This window comes from Prionailurus bengalensis, chromosome C1 (assembly GCF_016509475.1).
Source record: "Prionailurus bengalensis isolate Pbe53 chromosome C1, Fcat_Pben_1.1_paternal_pri, whole genome shotgun sequence".
NCBI classification, from domain to species: domain Eukaryota; kingdom Metazoa; phylum Chordata; class Mammalia; order Carnivora; family Felidae; genus Prionailurus; species Prionailurus bengalensis.
This window is the reverse complement of record NC_057345.1, coordinates 184690160-184713273: the sequence shown is the minus strand read 5'-3', so window position 1 is coordinate 184713273 and position 23114 is coordinate 184690160. Positions and strand designations below refer to the sequence as shown.

At 39.1% G+C, this 23114-nt stretch overlaps 1 protein-coding gene across 2 annotated transcripts; it reads right to left on the bottom strand.

Annotated features, from left to right (window-relative positions):
* Positions 1-1179: 1179 nt before the first annotated feature.
* COQ10B (coenzyme Q10B) lies at positions 1180-23114 on the bottom strand. Of its 2 annotated transcripts, XM_043577396.1 has the most exons (6): positions 22841-22954; positions 21529-21633; positions 16969-17121; positions 10010-10202; positions 4267-4368; positions 1180-2204 (listed from the first exon to the last, which is right to left on the bottom strand). In XM_043577396.1, exons 3-6 carry the CDS (start codon positions 17094-17096, stop codon positions 2037-2039), a joined length of 591 nt encoding a protein of 196 aa, XP_043433331.1. In that variant the 5' UTR covers positions 17097-17121; positions 21529-21633; positions 22841-22954; the 3' UTR covers positions 1180-2036. The 2 variants fall into 2 exon arrangements, with proteins under 2 accessions (XP_043433331.1, XP_043433330.1); XM_043577395.1 differs by lacking the exon at positions 21529-21633 and having other exon boundaries at positions 22841-23114.

Here is a 23114-nt window from a genome sequence, read left to right as displayed (position 1 = left end):
ATAGTACTGAGCCTGCTTGGGACTCTCTCTTCCCTAATTCAATAAACTTAAGGGGAAAAAAAAAAGGGGGTGCCCGGGCGGCTCAAACAGCCAATTTCAGCTCAGGTCATGATCTCACAGCTCGTGAGTTTGAGCCCCACATCAGGCTGTGTCAAAGCAAAGCCCCCTTCAGATCCTCTGTCATCCACTCTGCCCCTCTTTGGCTCATGCTCGCCCTCTTTCAAAAATAAACATACATTAAAAAAAGAAATTTAAAAAAATTAATAAAGGCATTTTTTTCTCTTCCCATACAGAGAGCATTGATGAAAAACTTAAGTGCATATATTATGGCCTCTGGAGTGTTGTACTAGGTAAAGCAAACACATGCGCATAGATACTGGAGCCAGACGCCTGGATATGTTGTACCCTATCCCTACCACTTACTGCAATCTGGGTTCTGACCATACTTGGGAAACCTCATGGTTTATGTGGATGGCTAGATCAAGGCATTATTTGTGTGTTCCTGGGCTCCCTGACCAAAATACCATCCACATACTCTCATAATACCAGCTCAGTTAGATCCCAACCACTAACTTAGATTCTGAACCTGGGAGTTTATCTATGGTATTTATTTATTTATTTATTATTTATTTTTATGGTATTTATAAGGGTAGTGGTAAAGTACAGATTTTTATTTCCATCAAAAGAAAAGTAATATGTACAGGGACAAAAAAATATCTGGATGCTATCTGCCATTTAAAAACATTTTGTTATTTAAAAAGTAATTATATACAAGCTGCAGATACTCTGGAAAGATACTGCTTTACCTGTGTGAAGCCACAACCAGTTCCATGTGAGTAGACTGTAGGAGTACCTCACCACTGTATAACCAGCACCTGGCACACAGCAGGCACTCAAAACAGATTTACTGAAAAAAACTGATGCAAACGTGCTTTTAGGTAGTGAACGAATTATTGAGGTCCCCTGTTGATCTGAAGAAACAAAGTACTCTGGTTGGAAAGGTAATGCAAGGGGGTTGTTAGGTGTGGAGTGAAAGGAGGGAAGAAGATCAACAATGATTAAAGGAAGACTGAATTTTGCCCAGATTTGTTTCATTAAATGCCACAATTAAACTTTACTAGGTCTATGTGAAATACATATTGAAATAATACAGGAGGATTTCAATAACCAGAATAACTGTACAAAAAATAAACAAACTAACTTTATTAAGTTACTACTTCACTCCTTAGACATTAATTTGTTTACAAAAATATGTTTGAAATACATTATTGAAAGTGACTACACACAATAAATAGAAAATAGGGATGCATGGTGCTGGAGATCTATCAACCAACTTATCTTCATGTGTTGCCCACTGTTGTAGACAAAACCGGACACATAATCAGCATTACTGAAAGCAGTCAAAGTACCTGGGAGAGGGCTGCAAACTACAAGAAAAGTAGCTTAAAGATCTGGACCACTCACCAAAAAAATATTCACTGTTTAATCTGGGAGTTAATCTCACTATTGATAGCACTGAATTACCTACTACCCATAAGAATAATTTAAAAATAAGAAAAGTGCCAAGGAACCTTCATTAACAGTATTTTTAAGGCTAAGTTTCTATTTTAAATATCTGATGATTACTCGAATATCCTAAGCCAAGAGGCAGGCCCTATGACAATAAGTTATAAATAGTCTGAGTTTAATAACTTAAAGGTGATAATGGTTAACATAATACATACCGTGTGAGTATTTAACTAACCACTTTCAGGTAAGGTCATAATTAAAAGGTTTAAGTTTACAGTTTCAATTTCTGGTTAAAAGTGATGACATCCTACTATTGTAAATATGCTAATAAACACATTACTTTGAATTACACTTGACTGAATTCTGTGTACACGTGGTTCCATATTCCAAGTGCAAATTCTCAACGGTGTAGGTTTATAATCAAAGCTGGGTTTAACAAATGCTTTCTAACTTCTGAAAGCAAATGATAAAAGCACTTCCTAAAAGTGAATAAAGTTATAAACAGGTGACCAGTTCTTTTTTTCCCTTTACGTGTGATGAACTTCATGTAGCATTAATTCCCGAGGTATATTTGTTTCTGGACCATACAGCTTACATGCTCTTCTTTCAAAGGCAGCTACCATCTGCTTTACAACTTCGTCGAAAAACAATGTGGCAAGCTGAGAGTGCAGAAGGGAGCGGAATTCAAAAGAAATCTGTAGGAAAATGTTAATTATTTTAGGAGGATCTTTCTCTTATTCAATGTCTACTTAGGATAATGGTATTCACACTGTGAAATGGGCTGCTCGGCCTGTAAGGTAGAGTTGTACGGGTATATCTAGATGAGATTTTTACCACCCCTCAGAAGACGGAGACTTCTTTTCCACCGTAAGCACAACTACTGGCACAATAAGCCTAAGTAAACAAGGACAGTGAATTTCATTTCAGGACAAAGAATCTGCTTTTATTAAGTTAAAGATAAAACTGGAAAAAAGCTTTGCTGAATGAATACCATTTCGGTCTGGCTTCTTTCTAATGTACCCCTTTTGGATCTATCCTGTTTCCCAAAAGGAAATACAGAAGGGAAGTAACCCTTCTGATAAGGTATTCCTATGAGAAGTAGTAGCAAGAAGATGAGAAGAGAACTATTTATATCTCCTCAAGATAGAAGTCAAGGCAAGTGGTTCGAGAAAGAGTATTTTAAGGACCAAATAGCCACTAACTTTTACAACTGCTTTAATTTTCCATTTTGAAGTAATTTAAAATTTGTAAGAAAGTTGCAAAAATACTACAAAGATTTCTCATACACCCGTTACCCAGATTCTCCTATTTAGAAAAAAAATTTTTTTTTTAAGTTTATTTTTTTGAGAGAGAGAGTGAGCGAACACAAACAGGGGAGGGGCAGAGACAAGGAGAGACAAAATCCCAAGCAGGCTCCACACCATCAGTGCAGAACCCAATATGGGGCTCAAACTCACAAACTGTGAGATGACCTCAGCTCAGATCAGGAGTCAGATGCTTAACCGACTGCAGCACCCATGCACCCTTAGATTCTCCTATTTTAATGTTTTACAGAACTACAGTGCAATTATTAAAGCCAGGAAATTAAGAGAGAGTTAATGCTACTAGATAGTAACACTATTATCTAATCTACACAGGCCTTATTCAAATTTCCTCAACTGTCTCATTAATGTCCACTAATTTTTTAATGAATGCAACTCAAGAGCTGAGAACAGCAGCATCAAAATTATGACTATTTCTGGGGCACCTGGGTGACTCAATTGGTTGAGTGTCCAATTTTGGCTCAGGTCATGAACTCACAGTCTGTGGGTTTGAGCCCTGTACTGGGCTCTGTGCTGACAGCTCAGAGCCTGGAGCCTGCTTCAGGTTCTGTGTCTCCCTCTCTCCCTGCCCCTCCCCCGCTCACACTCTGTCTCTGTCTCAGTCTCTCTCTGTCAAAAATAAATAATCATTAAAAAAAAACTTTAAGGGGCGCCTAGATGGCTCAGTTGGTTAAGCATCTGACTTCGGCTCAGGTCATGATCTCACAATTTGTGAGTTTGAGCCCCACATCAGGCTCTGTGCTGACAGCTCGCAGCCTAGAGCCTGCTTCAGATTCTGTGTCTCCCTCTCTCTCTGCCCTCCCCTCACTCACACTCTGTCTCTCTCTCTCTCTCTCTCTCTCAAAAATGAATAAACATTTAAAAATTTTTTAAAAAAATTATGACTATTTCTTGAAATGCAATGCCTGAGTTGCAAATACAGAGAACAATTCATGTATTATCTGTTGGCAAAGAAAAGCCACAAGTGGCTCTAAGTTATCTATAGCTAAGGTGATGTGAACAAGAAAATGCCATATTCCCTATTTTAAAAACATATTTTCCCCTTTGCACTTTATCTCTGCACCACAAGATGTAGAAATCAATGTGTAGATTTCATTTGCTGTTAATAAACTGTTATTAAGCTGTTAGTAAATTCTTAATATGTGTCTTATAATCTATGGACCTGTAAAAATTAGAAAATAGAGAATGACTATTCAAGTTTTCAAGAAATAGAACAGAAAAAGAGAAAGATTCATTAGTATTCTTTCTTATAAAGTTAGTACAGAAAAAGGTATTCAACACTCAGAAATTTGAGATTTTCTGAAAGTGTCTTTCAGTAATCACTATGCACCTAAGATTAATTATGGCAACTGGATTCTAATAAATTGATTATTCCTTCTTTAACAAAACCTCACCTAATATTTGGAACAAACTGAGGGCTGTATGAGAGACTTACTGAAAAATCCAAGGTGCAAGTTCTTGGGTAGCCAGGAAGACCAGGGCTAAAACGCCAAACAGTCTCCAAATGATTGAAAAGTTTCCCGTCAGTACAAGATGCCTAGGACAAAATGAAAATACAACAGGTGTAAAATACCATTTGGACTGTCCAGAATCTACAGTTGAGGATGATTTCTTTTTGAAATGTTTGTAGGTCAGACCACAGGTGATAAAAACATCTCATTTTCAGCTTGGTACTAGGAAGTGACCTCTTGCCAATATACGCCAAGATTGTCAGTGCTCGTTTTCACTGCTGCCACCCACTGTGCTTAGACATTCTCCAGGAGCAAAACAGGGAGTGATTTTTTTGGAAGTTTATCTCCAGCCCTGCCACTTATAAGTAATCCTGAACAAGTTAATTTCCAATACCGTATTTCCTTATATCTATAAAATGAGTATAATACCTATTTTATATCATCATATGATACAACTAAAATATTTATAAGGTATCTGGCACAGATCCCAAGTATAATTCTAGAATTCTTCTTTCCTACCCAAAGACTTCTCTTGTCAGTTACATCCACTCATTAGTCTCTATTTCTAAGGGCATCCGTGGTTCTAGTTTTCCTGAGAGTCTGGTCCTGACCAGTATCCCTGATCCATTGCTTTCTAACCTCTAATCTCTTCAGTGCTCATGTTTATTTTGTGTATGGATACATTGAAACATAATACTTAGCAATACTATGTACAGTCCATCTTGATAGTTCCCATTCTGTATCATTAAAAGAAGGCTAAGACCCACTTAAGAGTTGCCTCCTGCAATGTGAAAAATGGTGGCCAGGTTCATAGTCACTAGTCTATTGTCAGGACTGTTTACAACTCTGAATAAAGTTCAGCTTCTTTACTTACTATCCTAAGACGGTATCTGGGCCTTCATACTAGTAGACAACTGACCTCAAGAATATGTACCACTTTCCCTCAGCAGCAAACCGTCTTTTAAACCCTTGTTTCAAAATCAACACATCCCTCCCCAATTAAGCCTTAAGTTTTCAGCTCTTTTGGCATATCCTGGGACCAATAAATGATCAAGCCCCTCTACCCCTTTTTTCTCTGTTAACTTATTCCCCTCAACACTTTAGATTGTCCCTCCTCCGAGCCTATACACTACAGGTTGGCAAAAGGACTTGCATAGATAAACATTTTTCCCCAAAGTGTTATTTTTTCTTCCCTAGCTTCTGTCTCCCTAAACACAGAACGCAAGATTATTTGACTATATCTGACTATATCTCCACAAATAGTTCAAATTGGAAGCCAAAGAGCTTAAAATATATTTGATGTTTATTCTTCCTCTTCATCTAAAGCCTTCTGAGTCAGTTATCACATGAAAACATGGTAGAATCATTATAAAGATCAATTGCATCCATACTAAAAAGCATTTATGAAGAAATGCTCTATTTTCACATTCATAGAAGACAGTATTTTAATTTTTAAGGTGGAAACCAGTGAATGTTTTAAAATTTAGGGGGAGGAAAAAATAAATAAAATTTACTTAGACATGATAAAATAATAGTCATTAAAATGCTAACTACTTTATTTTTATTTTAGAGAAAGAGAATGAGCAAGCAGGAGGGAGAGCGAGAGTGAGAGAGAATGAATCTCAAGCAGGCTCCATTCTCAGTCCAGAGTCCACTGAGGGGCTTGATCCCACAACCATAGGATCATGACCTGAGCCAAAATTATAGACTTGAATGCTCAACTGACTGAGCCACTGAACTACTCTAATAGCTAAATTTAGTCATATTATGCTAAGTCACTGGGGAGAAGTGAAAATTTTCTTCAAGGAGTTTGGTTTTTTGTTTTGTTTTGTTTTGAGAGAGAGAGAGAGAGAGAGAGACCACACGTGTGCAAGCAGGGGAGGAGCACAGGGAGAGAGAGACTCTCAAGTGGGCTCCACACCGAGCCCAGAGCCTGATACAGGGCTTGGGGCTCAATCTCATGACAGTGAGATCATGACCTGAGCGGAAATCAAGAATTGGACATTAAACTGAGTCATCCAGGCGCCCGAAAGAGTTTGGTTTTACTGGTAGTTCAGTAATAAGCATCTAATTTTCAAAAGCATCAAAAGTTTATTATAAATCTTATTATTTCAGTTACCCAGCTTTCAGGTAATACATTCTACCCTTCTTTACAATCACATAAGATGCTTACAGGAAATTTAACAATGAAGGAAAAACTGCTACTGGGAATGCTCACAATATACCACCTCCCTCTGACTACTTTTTCACAAAATGTGACAGTGCTGTACTCATACAAATAATCTAGCCCAAGGACCCACAGGTTTTTACTGGTATGTTTAGACATGGCAAAAGGCTTTATTCCTAACAGGAGAGTTGCTGATCACAACAGGAGGTGTTATGATGATGACCTGCAACTAGCTGCTCTGACTGAACTGACCCAGACAATACAAACTACGGCATACAAAATTTTATATTGTGACCCAGGCAGTAAGAGTCATTGAACGGTTGCCTCTATTAAATCTGCTGAAAACTTCTAAGGGCTTCTGGTCATTATAGATTCATGTACATTAGAATTACTGACACATCACAGGCACATCTGAGGCAACTAGTGATTCACCAAAAATGTCACATGGCTTCTCCTGCTCCCTTGGTTATAATGATTTTTATTCTATAGCACATGTGTGTATGAGGTATTAAAATCCAAAACGTGAACCCAGGGACAACAGAAAATTGAACATATATAGTTGTGTCTTATGCTCAAATATATCTTTCAACAATTGACACATTAAGTGAGGCACCTTATTTTATTTTTTTTAATGTTTATTTTTGTTTTAATTTTTTTAAATGTTTATTTATTTTTGAGACAGAGAGAGACAAAGCATGAGTGGGAAAAGGGAAGAGAGAGAGGGAGACACAGGATCCGAAGCAGACTGCAGGCTCTGAGCCATCAGCACAGAGCCTGACGCGGGGCTTGAACTCGTCAACCGCAAGATCATGACCTGAGCCGAAGTCAGACGCTCAACTGACTGAGCCACCCAGGTGCCCCCAATGTTTGCTTATTTTTGAAGGAGAGACAGAGTGTGAGCAGGGGAGGGGCAGAGAGAGAGAGAGAGAGAGAGAGAGAGAGAGAGAGACAGAATCAGAAGCAGGTCCCAGGCTCTGAGCGGTCAGCACAGAGCCCGATGTGGGGCTTGAACTCACGGACTGTGAGATCATGACCTGAGCCGAAGTCAGATGTCCAACCGACTGAGCCACCCAGGCACCGCTATGAGGCAGCTTATTTTATTTTATTTTTTTTTTTAATTTTTTTTCTCAACGTTTTTATTTATTTTTGGGACAGAGAGAGACAGAGCATGAACGGGGGAGGGGCAGAGAGAGAGGGAGACACAGAATCGGAAACAGGCTCCAGGCTCTGAGCCGTCAGCCCAGAGCCCGACGCGGGGCTCGAACTCACGGACCGCGAGATCGTGACCTGGCTGAAGTCGGACGCTTAACCGACTGCGCCACCCAGGCGCCCCGAGGCAGCTTATTTTAATGAAAAATACCTTTGCAATTTGACACAAACAGTGTGAATTTGCATAAGGTTCTTAATTTTACTAAGCCTCATAAAATTGAGATAGCAATGATAACTTCATACATGTTATTATGAAGATTTTTTTTTCTAATACAGTTTCCTCCCTCCTTGGCAGTAGTGAAAGTTACTGAGATTATGAGGAACATCTCTGGATCTGCAATAACCCAAAAAGACAGTAATGAGAACTTCTTAAGCACAAAGCTCTCATGACTCCCATCACTGTAGTATTGGTGCTGAGGCCACACAAAGATGAAAAAGAGAAGCTTCCACTCACTCAAGTAGCTCAACCTTGTCAAGCAGAAATCAGATGAAGAAATAAATTATATTGCAGAGTGATAAGAGAAACAAAACATGTACAAAGCCCAGAAGAATCTCCGAAGTAGGACTGATTATTTACATTAAGGAAAGGGAGAAAGCAACATCAGACAGCTAGAATTTGAAGGACTACTAGGCAAAGAATTAAGTTCATTACAGGTAGAAGAGTAAGAAGTATGCAAAGGCACAGGGTCGCACAATAAGCACCGTATGGTGCATTCATGGAACTTGAAGATGGAAGGTACTGCCTGAACATTTAGTATATTTGTGTGTGTGTGTGTGTGTGTGTGTGTGTGTGTGTGTGTGTGTGCATGTGTGTAGTGTGTACTGGGGAAGGGGTGGGGAGCAACAATAAAGCAGATGACTTAATCTTGTATGTATTAAGAAGCGAGGGAAGGTGTGTCAACTATACTTCAATTAAAATAAAAAGCCAGTGAAGGAAAGAAAAAGCTAGGGGGAGAAAATTGAGGGTTATTATTTTTTTTTCTCAAGAATTCTTTTAGTTAAATATAGAATATGAAGATTTAAGTTTTAAGAGATTAACGTCAGGGGCACCTAGGTGGCTTATTCGGTTGGGTATCCAGCTCTTGATTTTGGTTCAGGTCATGCACGGTTCGTGAGATCAAGCCCCACATGGGACTCTGTGCTGACAGCATGGAGCCTGCTTGGGATTCTCTCGCTCCCTCTCTCCCTCTGTCAGTCCTCTGATTGTGCTCTCTCTCTCTCTCAAATAAACAAACATTTAGAAAAAGAGAGACTGAGGTCAGGAAACAGAAAAACATTTTCAGATTATATAGATATTCACTGGTGTCAGAAAGACTGAGCTGGAGTCTTGGCTCTGTAACCTTGGGTAAGTTATCTAACTCTTCTAAACCTTAATCTGCTCAACTATATGATGGAGAACAGTAACATTTGAATCTCAAAGGGCTGTTTTGAAGATTAAACAAGTAATTGAAGTGCTTTAAAGCACCACAAAGAGCTCAATAAATGTTAGCTAATGTGAGAGGCAGTGCAGTATAGTAGTAAAAATCTCCAAAACTATGAGGAAAAAGATAGAAATATTCATAATGGCAAAGCCCCGGAGTGGCACAGCCTTTTATATGAGTTCAAGTTGTGAGAGTAAGATGAGGGTGGACTCCAAAGTCAGCCTCACTGGACAGTAGACTCTCTGATATGAGAGCTGCACCTCCTTACAGGAGGTGACGAAGGCATTTAGCTCTGGCCAATTACCAAGAAATGATATTTTGTGGGCATAAAACACAACTACACTTTAAGTATTTGGCCACGAAACTCTAGGAATTCAAAAGAACTCTATGGAATTCTGTCGTTTTGTGTATTTAAGCCCCAGTACCTTTTCTATATGTGCATTCTCCTTTGACAAGGTAAAATAATCAATAGAATGCATGTAATAGCACTTGGCATTTCAGTACCGCCACATGGCAGTATGACCTTGACAGTGTTCATGTTCTCATTTATATCTTTTCTACCTTCATTCTCTCACCACTGTCCTTTCCTTAACTTAAAAAAACCAAAAAATCAAAAAAACAAACTAGCGCAAAAATTAAAACAGTTCTCACTTGTGCGGTCCAATCTTTTCTAAGGGGCAATAGTCCTCAACTGAAGAAAAAAAAAGAAAAAGCTTCTTATTTCCATATTCTAGTCAAATTTCTATTTGGCAAGAATAACACCAATACTGGATAAAACAGTACAGTTAGAAGACATATAAGAAATCATTTGTTTTTTCCTTCCTTCTCTGATTAGTTTAGGGACATTCTTTCAAGCTATCATACTTTAACTCACTTGATATAATCAACATTTGGGAAAGATTTAAAAACAACAAAAACTACAACTATTACCTTTACCAAATGTGGTTTCACCAAGGTTACTACTGATGTATAGCGCTCCAACACAGGTGGAAACCCAATTTCTAATCGTGTTTTGCAATATCCAGTTCTCTTTGATATTACATCTGATTTTTTGCACCAAGGAACAAAATGCTTGTAATCTTCCATTCCTGATACCACATCATACATTTCCTGCATAGAATATCTTAAAAAAAAAAAAAAAGAGAGAAAGAGAGAAAGGTGTTAACTGCACCTAGTTATATGGCATACATATATTTTAAACTGAATATGAGGGGCACCTGGGTGCCTCACTCGGTTAAGCATCTGACTCTTGACTTAGGCTCAGGTCATGATCTCGCAGTTCATAAGGCTGAGCCCCACACTGGGCTCTGCACTGACTCCGCAAAGCTGGCTTGGGATTCTCTCTCCTTCTTTCTCAACGCCTTCCCAACTTGCTGCCTCTTAAAATAAATAAACAAACTTTAAAAAATAATTAAGGGGTGCCTGGGTGGCGCAGTCGGTTAAGCGTCCGACTTCAGCCAGGTCACGATCTCGCGGTCCGGGAGTTCGAGCCCCGCGTCAGGCTCTGGGCTGATGGCTCGGAGCCTGGAGCCTGTTTCCGATTCTGTCTCCCTCTCTCTCTGCCCCTCCCCCGTTCATGCTCTGTCTCTCTCTGTCCCAAAAATAAATAAATGTTAAAAAAAAAATAAAAATAAAAATAAAAAAATAAATAAATAAATAAAAAAAAATAAAAAATAATTAAAAGGGGCACCTGGGTGGCTCAGTCAGTTAAGCATCTGACTTCGGCTCAGGTCATGATCTCACGGTCCGTGAGTTTGAGCCCCACGTCAGGCTCTGTGCTGACAGCTCGGAGCCTGGAGCCTGCTTTGGATTCTGTGTCTCCCTCTCTCTGACCCTCCCCCGTTCATACTCTGTCTCTCTCTGTCTCAAAAATAAATAAACGTTAAAAAATAATAATTAAAATAATTAAAAAATAAAAAAATTATAATCAAATATATACTTTAAAGTTTACTTATTAATTTATTTTAGTAATCGCTATACCCAATGTGGGGCTTGAACTCACAATCCTGAAATCAAGCATTGCATGCTCTTCTGACCGAGCCAGCCAGACAACCCCTCCTTTTTTTAAGTTTATTTATTTATTTTTATTAAAAAAACATTTTTTTAATGTTTATTTATTATTTTGAGAGAAAGACACCATCAGCAGGAGGAGGGACACACAGAGAGGAAGACACAGAACCTGAAGCAGGCTCCAGGCTCTGAGCTGCCCGCACAGAGCCCAACGCGCCGTCCGAACCCACAAACCTTGAGATCATGACCTGAGCTGACGTGAGACACTTAACTGACTGAGCCACCCAGGCACCCCTGTTTTTTTAAGATCAAATATACACTTTAGAGCAAAGAAATTTATAACATATTGTTACATGAAAAAAAGCACACTACAAAGTAGACAGGATATGCACTATTCTATTATCCATTTAAGAAAAATTATACATAGGGGCGCCTGGGTGGCTCAGTCGGTTAAGCATCTGACTTTGGCTCAGGTCATGATCTTGCAGTTTGTGGGTTTGAGACCCATGTTGGGCTCTGTGCTGACAGCTCAGAGCCTGGAGCCTGTTTCGGATTCTGTGTCTCCCTCTCTCTCTGACCCTCCCCCGTTCATGCTCTGTCTCTCTCTGTCTCAAAAATAAACATTAAAAAAAATTAAAAAAGAAAAATTATATGTAAATTCTATATTTCTCACTTTTAAATACCTGATGTTTACTTCTTCCTGAAATTGTTAGGGTAACAGATTATGTGCAATGAAAGTCTGGAAGGACACAGATTAAACAATAGTTTTTAACTCAAGAAAAAGAAGTAGGAATAAAGATCGACTCTCTTAGTACATATTCTTATATATTGTTAGATTTTTATACAAGTATGTAGTATTTTTGTAATTAAAAAAAAAAGGAAACTATTCTAGAACATAAAGGAAACATCTCATTCTTTTCATGAGCCAGCATAACACTCCATCAACCCAATCCTGACCAAGAACATAAAAAATAAAATCTATAGACCAATGTCACCTGTGACTACTAAGGCAAAAATTCTAATTATCAGCAAATAAAATCCAAAAATACATTTTGAAAAAAACATTATCAAATGCAACTCTTTTAAAGATGCACGGATGGCTTAACACTAAGAATTATATTATTATAACCATATTAACCAAAAGAAAAATTGTGATTCCCTCCATAAATGGTAAAATACCAAAAGCATTCTCATTAGAGTTAGAAATAAAACAAAGATGCTAGTTATCATTGTTATGTAACATTGTTCTGAAAGTATTAGCTGAAGTAAAATCAGAGTATGAAATATGAGGCATATGTATGGAGAAGAATAAAACAAGAGTATCAGTTGGCAGGTGATATGACTGTCAATTCAGAAGATAAGCAATTCAGAATTCAGTAAGGTAACCTGTTAAAGAACCTTTAAAAATAAATACTTTTCCTACACTAACAAGAACCAGTTATAAAACAGCACAGAATTGCAAAATACCTACAAATAAATTCAACAAAAAAACTTAAGGGCCTAAATGTAAAACAAACAGAAACAGCAGCAGTCTATGGATACAAAAGACGAGCAGATGATGAGAGCCAGATACATATTATTCTTATAAAAACTGAACACTGTTAAAACATAATTCACCTCAAAATGGTAATAGGAATTTACACCACCACCAAGACCATGATGGCTGGGACTATAATTCTGCCCCCCTCCAATCCCTTCAACAAGTACATGGTCATAATCAACCAGGCTACACCCTACAACTACCCAGTGCCCCTCCCAGATGATGGGAACATGCCCAAGGTGTCCAGCCACCCCCAGGACTCCGGGCCCAAGTCTGGAGTGGCTGAAGAAACTGTGAGCACCTCCAGTCGCAGGGAGGACACATCCTCCCATGGCCAATAATATGTGAAAAGTGAAAGAAGAAAAATTATACAGTAATTTAAACAATCCCAATCTAAATTACAAAAGGGAAGTTTCAGAATAAGACAGAATGAGTCTTTATGAATGTTTAAATTAATCTTTATGAGCATGAAATGAGGCCCACACCAGAGGGGAGGGAAAATCACCCTACCCCCTTGGTTTTAGTTACTTTGAAATAAAGGCCAAAGTAAGTCCCATGAAGAAGTATGAAACCTTGTAGCCTGGAACTTACTTGTTATAAAAATAGTCTACAACAACTCAGAAAGCAGTATATACAGCATAGTGGTCAAGGAGATGGACTTTATACTCAGGAAGGACTGTGCTCAAGTATCAACCCTAAAACATAGTAAGCCACATGACCCTGGGTAGGCTGTTTAACCTCTCAATTTTATGTTCTTCATCCATAACTAAAAAGTACCTCTACAGAGTTCTTCTGAGGGTTAAGTGAAATCGTTTTGCCATATTGCACAATGCTTAATAAGCACTTAATAAACGGTAGCTAATATGTGTTTATGTCAAATACAGGGGAAAAGATAAGATAGAGATCACTGGATAAGGCCAATTTGCAATAAAAATAATTTTAGCCTGAGAAAGAATAAGGAAGCAAGCAATAATAAGTAAATACGTTGGAAAAAATAATCTTTGAAAAAAAAATCTTTGGAATCATACTTCATGTACATTATCTCTCTGAGCTTCAGTTTCCTCATCTCTATAATAGGAATAACAACACCTAATATACATGGCTATTGTGAAAATTAAATGAAACAGTAAAGTACCCAGTAATAGCTGTCAAATGCCAGGTACACAGTAAAAGAAGATATTAACAGTGATTCAAAAGTAAAGCAGGCCAGGGGTGCCTGGGTGGCTGAGTTGGTTTAGCATCTGACTCTGGATTTCAGCTCAGGTCCTGATCTCACAGTTTGTGGGTTTGAGCCCTGTATTGGGCTCTGTGCTGGCAGCTTGGAGCCTGCTTGGGATTCTCTCCCTCTCTCTGCCCCTCCTCTGCTCACGCATGGGCTCTCTCTCAAAATAAATAAATATTTTTTTTAAAAAGTAGACCAATTCACTATTAATCTTTTTATTGCCATTTCTTTTTTTAACTGATACCAGCTCTGGCAAAGTATCTACCTATCCAATTATTTAGGCTCACTTCACATGGTATACTTGCTGGGAAGAAGATGCCCATCAGGAGGCTACTATTTCCTGGCACAAAAACAGACACTCAGATCAATGGAACAGAATAGAGAACCCATAAATGGACCCACAAACGTATGGCCAACTAATTTTTGACAAAGCAGGAAAGAATATCCAATGGAATAAAGACCGTCTCTTCAGCAAGTGGTGCTGGGAAAACTGGACAGCGATATAGAGAAGAATGAACCTGGACCACTTTCTTACACCATACACAAAAATAAAAAAATGGATGAAAGACCTAAATGTAAGACAGGAAGCCATCAAAATCCTCGAGGAGAAAGCAGGCAAAAACCTCTTTGACCTCAGCCACAACAAGTTCTTACTCAACACATCTCTGGAGGCAAGGGAAACAAAAGCAAGAATGAACTACTGGGACCTTATCAAAATAAAAAAGCTTCTTCTGCACAGCAAAGGAAACAATCAATAAAACTAAAAGGCAACCGGGGCGCCTGGGTGGCGCAGTCGGTTAAGCGTCCGACTTCAGCCAGGTCACGATCTCGCGGTCCGGGAGTTCGAGCCCCGCGTCGGGCTCTGGGCTGATGGCTCAGAGCCTGGAGCCTGTTTCCGATTCTGTGTCTCCCTCTCTCTCTGCCCCTCCCCCGTTCATGCTCTGTCTCTCTCTGTCCCAAAAATAAATAAACGTTAAAAAAAAAAAAAAAATTAAAAAAAAAAAAAACTAAAAGGCAACCAACAGAATGGGAGATCTGCAAATGACACATCAGATAAAGGGTTAGTATCCAAAATCTATAAAGAACTTATAAAACTCAACACCCAAAAAACAAATAATCCAGTGAAGAAATGGGCAAAAGACATGCATAGACACGTCTCCAAAGAAGGATAAAGATGGCCAACCGACACATGAAAAAATGCTCAACATCACTTATCATCAGGGAAATACAAATCAAAACCACAATGAGATACCACCTCACACCTGTCAGAATGACTAACACTAACAACTCAGGCAACAACAGATGTTGGCGAGGATGTGGAGAGAGGAGTTCCTCTGTACTGCTGGTGAGAATGCAAACTGGTGCAGCCACTCTGGAAAAGAGTATGGAGACTCCTCAAAAAATTAAAAATAGAACTACCCTATGACCCAGCAATTGCACTACTAGGTATTTATCCACAGGATACAAGTGTGCTGTTTCAAAGAGACACATGCACCCCCATGTTTATAGCAGCACTATCAACAATAGCCAACGTATGGAAAGAGCCCAAATGTTCATCGACAGATAAATGGATAAAGAAGGTGTGGTATATATATATATATATATATATATATATATATATATATACACACACACACACACACAATGAAGTATTACTTTGCAATCTAAAAGAATGGAATCTTGCCATTTGCAACTATGTGGAAGGAACTGGAGAATATTATGCTAAGCGAAATTAGTCAGAGAAAGACAAATATCATATGACTTCACTCATATGAGGAATTTAAGATACAAAACAGATGAATATAGGGAAGGGAAGCAAAAAGAATATACAAACAGGGAGGGGGGACAAAACATAAGAGACTCTTAAATATGGAGAACAAACAGAGGGTTGCTGGAGGGGTTGTGGGAGGGGGGATTGCTAAATGGATAAGGGGCATTAAGGAATCTACTCCTGAAATCATTGTTGTACTATATGCTAACTAACTTGGATATAAATTAAACAATAAACAGACTTAAAAAAAAAAAGGAGGCTACTATTCCCAGTACCCCTCTTGCATTTAGATGGGATTATGTAACTAGTTCTTCCCAATAATCCCTTCCAAATCAATATGGTTTAGAATCAGGTATATCTTTTTAAGAGACTCTGAAGACTAAGAAATTACAAAGGTACAAGTTAGATGGAGCCCGGTTCATAAATTGCTGTGCATGGATGGGGAGTACTCACTTGAACTTTACATAAGGAAGAAATAAACTTTTGGGTTTTACTTATATAGCTGCTAGCTTTACCTTAACCAATACAGTGACAGCCAGTAATAAAGGTGATTTTAGTTACAAAAGTGGAGTCTGCTGAAAGTCCTTTACTACAGAAAACTTTACTACAGAAGGGAAAGAGCAAGTGGAAAAATTCATGAAATGCATTTTCACAAGAATTCATGTAATACTTAATGGCCTGTCAAGAATTAAGACCCCCTTGTAGAAATTCCCCTATGAACAGATGCTGTATTTCTGGTTTAGCAGAACTGCAGTCTCTCTATTCTCTCCTGTGTATATGCCTAGATCTGGGGTCAAACCTGGCCTATTGCCTTGTTTTGTAAATAAAGTTTTATTAGCACATAGCCACACCCACTTATTAACTACAGGCTATAGTAGTAGGTCTTTTGGGCTATAATTCCAATGACAGAGTTGAGTAGTTGCTACAGAGATAGTATGGTCCACAAAACCTAACATATTTACTCTCTGGCCCTTTACAGAAAAAGTTTGCCAACCTACGCTCTAGGTGGTAGGAGCCTCTTAGCACATCTGCATGTTACTTACCTATGCATGTGTATATGTTAGGGAGCTATATAAACATATTGGGCCCAACAAATCACTAATGTTGCCACTACAGAAATGAACAGTGTACAAAAATACAGGTCATAAACAGTTCAGTTATTTCCTTTATATGTCAAGATTTAAATCTATCCTATAAAGTCACTACATAATTATGTTAATTCAACAAATATTTATAAAACAGCAAAAGCTATGGAAAGGCCAATCCAGAAAAACCAGAGCTTACTCTGTAAGAAGAAAATCCAAAAAAAAAAAAGTCATGATACAAGAAAGTTATTATATACAAACCCTATAATTCTCCTCTCTGAATATTCTTTTCTTTTGTTTATTAATGGCGCAGCAATTCTGAAGAAAGTTCTTGCATATATCTCCTTAGGCAAAACTAAGGAGGTATATAGTGGAAGAGTTCTGCTCATCAGTATACCACAGGAAGCAAAATATCTAAAAGACAAAAATTACCTGAGTTAGAATGGCATTGAAAATTAAGAGGAAACACAAATTACAGACTGTAAAATACTATCACACTTTATTTTTTTAAAGTAAGCTCTACACCCAACGTGGGTCTCAAACTCATGACCATGAGATCAGGAGTTGCTGCTCCACCAACTGCGCCAGTCTGGCCTCCCAGTAACTATCATACTTTGGAAGACTTTGCAACTTTAGAATATTACACACACACACACACACACACACACACACACACACACACACAGAATTGTGTGCATATGCATGCACAAACACACAGAAAAAAAAATTATTAAGTACCATGAAGAAAACTAAACATAACAGCTTACAGTTTGGGTTAGAAGTTCCTGGCACAAAAGGGATCTCTCCCAGAAAGTTGGCTTTCAGTCTACCATCACGTATTACAACATATTCTTCCCATACACTTGCTAGAATATTCATCAACTATTCTCTCTTTATTTGTTAATGTAAACTCTTCCCCCAATGTGGGGCTTGAACTCATGACCCCGAGGCCATGAGTCCCATGGTCTACTGACTGAGCCAGCCAGGTGCCCCTCATCATCTATTCAACTCATCTATCCAGGTTGTTTTCTCAGCTGGATCCACAGAGGTTCTTTAATTCCTTTTTTTTTTTTTTTTTTAATTTTGAGAGAGAGAACATGCACACAAAAGTGGGGGAGGGGCAGAAAGAGGGAGGAGAGAGAGAGAATCCCAAGCAGGCTCCCCAGCGTAAGCAAAGAACCTGACATGGGCTCAAACTCAAGAATCTTGATATCATGACCAGAGCCAAAGTTGGACACTTAACTGATTGATCCAGCCAGGTGCCCCAGGTTCCTTAATTCTTGACCCACTCTGAGACTTGAGATTGGAAATCTAGTGGCCCTCTCAGAACTGTTGCTCTATACTCCTTTACCTTCCAGTCTCCCTTTCAATGCGTATATGTAAAAACACATATCAAAGAAATTAGAATATTAGTTGTTTGGGTGCTTCTAAATATAGGTGCCTGATACACTTGTTTTCACCTGAATATTTCTGCCTTTCCCTAATAAGATTATTGTATAACTATTTTATACTATTATTTATGTATTAGTTCATATACTCATTGAGATCGTGTTCTGTGCTAGGCACTAGGGATATAATGGTAAAAATAAAAATTAACTGTATGAGAATTACTTTGTAGTTGAGCATTCAAAAGAAGTGCTAAGAAAGAAAGGGGGTGGGGACACGTAATTAGGAGCTCCTTTTGATAGGGCAGTCTCAGAAGTCCTCTAACGTTATACTTCAGCTGAGATATAACAGGAGTTAGCCATATAAAGAGAGAAATAGGTATGTATGTACATAATAAATGTGTATGTGTATGCATACACACACAGTGTATGTGAGTGTAGTATATGGAAGGAGGGGAGGTAGGCAGGGGGCATTCCAGGTAGTAGGGAAAGAGCCTGGCAGTATCCACAGACCGAAAAAGACTAACAGTGTAGTATCAGTAAAGCAAGCCAGGAGAGTACTATGAAATAATATTAAACTGGTTGGAGCTAGATCATGCTGGGAATTATTAGCCAGGATAAAGCAATTTGGATTTTATCCTCAATGAGAAGCTTTTGGAGAATTCCAAGTAAAAGAGTACTATTTCATTAGATCAAATCTTCAAATTATTTTTTAAAAGGGGAATGGAGGGCCTAGTGAAATCTTATGTCATCATACATAAAATTTGTTTTATAAATAGAATTTACACATAAATAAAATTTCTTTGGACATAGACACCCTACAATTTGGCTGGGGAGGAAGAAACAATCAAGTTAAACAAGGAATAGTTGAAGAAATTGGGAATATTCAGCCAGAAGGATGATACCTGAGGTATGGTTCCAAAACATAAACAAGAAGCCCAATCGGAGGGAGACAAATTTAGGCTCCATAATAAAGGAAAGAACTTTTTTTAAAAAAATTTTTTTTCAACGTTTTTATTTTATTTTTGGGACAGAGAGAGACAGAGCATGAACAGGGGAGGGGCAGAGAGAGAGGGGGACACAGAATCGGAAACAGGCTCCAGGCTCCGAGCCATCAGCCCAGAGCCTGACGCGGGGCTCGAACTCACAGACCGCGAGATCGTGACCTGGCTGAAGTCGGACGCTTAACTGACTGTGCCACCCAGGCGCCCCAGTAAAGGAAAGAACTTTTGATAATTCCTTTTTTAAAAAACATACATTTATTTTTGAAAAAGAAAGCGTGTGCCTGCGTTGTCAGCAGACACACACACACACACACACACACACACACACACACACACACACGAGCAGAGGAGGGGCAGAGAGAGGGAACAGAGGATCTGAAGCAGGCTCTGTGCTGACAGCAGAGTCCAATGTGGGGCTCCAACTTAGAAACCGTGAGATCATGACCTGAGCCGAAGTTGGTTGCTTAACTAACTAAGCCACCCAGGTGCCCCAAGAAAGAACTTTTGAACAATTAATACTCTTTATAAAAATTAGGTGGTCTTATTCCAGACAATGAAATAAAGGTTAATGAAAATGGTTAAGCTAAACACTGATAACTATTTGTCAAAATGTAATGGTAAAGAAATCAGACATATGAACTATATAGGTGAACTTACAGGCCTCTTTTTAAGACTTTAAAAGGATTTTTCATCCAACTGTAAGTAACACTTCAAAATATAAACAAGGGGATAAAAATATTGCAAAACAAGACAGCTTTCTAAATTCTAGGTTTTTAGGACATCACAAGTAGTATTTGATTTTTTAATGATGGTAAGAGCATATTTTAAAGATATCTCTATTATTTTTAATCAAAAGAGATTTTAGATAAATTCATCTCCTAGAGAGAAAAATATGTTACCAATTTAGATAGGTTCATCTAGAGAGAATAAAGGTGTTAAGTGTTTCCAAAAATCTTTAAAAATATGATTAGTTATGTGAATCTTATTTTAAAGGCAGAGATAATATTAAAATAAGCCTATTGTGGGGTGCTTGGATGGCTCAGGTCATGATCTCACAGTTGGGATAGAGCTTCACGTTGGGCTCTGTGCTGACAGCATGGAGCCTGCTTGAGATTTTCTCTCTCTTCCTCTCACTCTCAAAATAATTTTAAAAAAGAGCCTATTGTGATTTTTTTTTTTTTTTTTTTTTTTTTTTTAGAGTGAAACTACAGAGTTTTCTTAGAAGTAGGATAATACCGGGGCACTTGGGTGACTCAGTCAGTTAAGCTTCTGACTTCGGCTCAGGTCAGGAACTCGAGGTTTGTGAATTCGAGCTTCGCGGCAGGCTCTGTGCTGACAGCTCAGAGCCTGGAGCCTGCGTGGGAATCTACGTCTCCCTCTCTCTCTGTCCCTCCCCCATTCATGCTCTCCCTCTCTCAAAAATAAAAAATAAAACATTAAAAATTTTTTTAAGAAAGTGGGATTATACCAACCTAAGTGAATGACAGTTACTCTGCTAAATGAAGCAGATCAGTGGAAATAACATAATTCGGCAATTAATTTAGCTTCTCCTTCAAAAAAAAATTTTTTTTAAGGTTTGTTCATTTTTGAGAGACAGAGGACGAGCACGGGGAAGGGAGAGAGAAAGTGAGACACAGAATCCGAAGCAGGCTCCAGGCTCTGAGCTGTCAGCACAGAGCCTGACACAGGGCCCAAACCCACAACCCACAAGATCATGACCTGAGCCGAAGTCAGACGCTCAACTGACATCAGCTCAGGTCATGATCTTAGGGTTTGTGAGTTCGAGCCCCATGTCAGGCTCTGTGAAGACAGCTTGGAGTTCGGATTCTGTCTCAATCTCTCTGCCCCTCCCCCACTCACACTGTGTGTGTGTGTGTGTGTGTGTGTGTGTGTGTGTGTGTCTCCCTCTCTCAAAAATAAATATTTAAAAATATTTAAAAAAGAAGCCACATAAAATAATTTAGGATCTCTGTTCGTCATATTGATTACAAACCAAATCTGGTGTACAAAATACCTGATCACCTGTTCCCTTTCTAGGACATTCTTTAGCTGTCTTTGTTATAACAGTTTTACCTATTTTCCCCACTTTTGTTACCTATTATCAGAAGCCAATTATGTGACAGACATTGAAAACACTTATTAATAATTTTCTGATAAATCAGTATCAGAAAAGGCAGCATTTCTGTGATAAACCTTTATTTAAAAAAGATAAAACCGTTGCTCCTGAGAGATGAACTGGTTGCCTATGAAGCTTTTCACTGTATATGGTTTTGAATTTTGTATCAAGTTTATGTAATACCATGGCCCCAACCTCCCACTCTACCTCCCCCAAAAGAAAACACACACACACATACACACACACATACACACACACATACACATATACATATAAAAACCCTTATACAATCTGATTACAACTGTAAAGGAAATACCTGTGTTTAAAGCAAGCTAATAGTTTTCCTGATGAGTCTGCATACTATCTATGGTTACAAGCCCTGGACCACACATCTATTTTCACACACTATCAAGAATGACGTCTTAAAAAAAAAAAAAAAAAAAAAAAAGAATAACGTCTTCAACTGTAATGAAGAGCCATACAGTCATATATATCGTTAAACCATGATATTAAAACTGAATCAGAGGAAGGACAGTTTTTTGTTACTAAACTTCCGATACTACATCTCACCCTACTATAATAAACGCCACAACCTATGTTAGTGCTTGCGCCTAAAATAAGCTCATAAACTCCCTCTTTCCTCATTATTATAAACAGTAAATACTTGTCTTGGAATTTAAACCTTAATGTAATCACTAAAACAATTTTTTTTCTTAAAACTGATTAGAACTACTTTTTCAAGTTATTTCCCTTAACAAGACTTCAGTTTCAACCAATATTTGTTTAAAAAGATTTAGAGTTGGCTGGGGGATGGATACTTGAAAAATTCTTTAAATCTAAATTCTTGGAGTTCAACATTTGTGCTTTCTCCCTTCATCCTGTACTGTTTACAACTGAATACATTTTAAATACTAACTTTAGTTTTCGAGCATTAATTTATTACAAAGTCATCAGGAAAAGGAAACTAAGCGGTGGAAGTATGGAATCATTCATGTCTCCACCTCCACCCACCAAAAAGGAGCCAACCAGGAAAATCCAAAGCTGGTTCAAGGTTACAGGACCTCTAAGTTACAGTCGAGCGGGGAAAAAAAATCCAGGTCCCCTACTATGGCTACATTTAGTTTTGCAAGCACCAAAGGGTGGAAGCAAACGTCTCCTACCAAAAACTGGGAAAGTATGTCTGGCCACTTGGCACGCTAGAGGAAAAGAAGGAGGCTCACCGCCGGGCCACAAACTCCCACAGCCCGGGCACCCAGCAACTCTGAGGCAAAGTTAAAAGAGCAGCAACAGCAGCAGGCCGTAGGGGAGGAGACCGGAAGAGCTCCAAGTTACCCTTTTTCTTAATTGCTCTATCAGCTGCTGCTAAAGTCGCTCCGCCGATGATTCACTACCTCTCGCGAGGGAAGCGAGTCACCAACTCAGACGGGTGTCTGGAACAGGCCCACGAACCTCTGGCCGGGGTGATGGGCGCAAAACCTGAACTCCTCAAACGCAGGAGACCCTCTTCCTCTGGAGACGCGGAAACGCATCCGGTCAGGCTCCCCCTCGTCCCAAGTCTTCTCGGTCCCCCAACTCAGCAAGCCGGGGCCGAAGGCTACCCTCACTGCAGCACCCCCGTTGTTTATTACCTGACGTTCCGGGTAGGCCTCTGCGCCGGAGCCGGGGTTCCGGCCGCTGCTGTCGGCTTTGGACGGCATCCCGAAACCACCTTTCTCAGGGCCCCCTGACCGGCCCGAGCTGCCATGATAGTCTCACTGAAGCCGGTCCTCACCTCCAGGACCTGGTCCTCGGTGCCGCCCTTCTGTGGCCCGCGGAGCCGCCCGGCTCCGGCGCCTTCCAACCAATCAGCGGGCCCCTTGAGCTGCCAGACACGCCCTCTCTTCCCACCCCGAAAGCGCATAA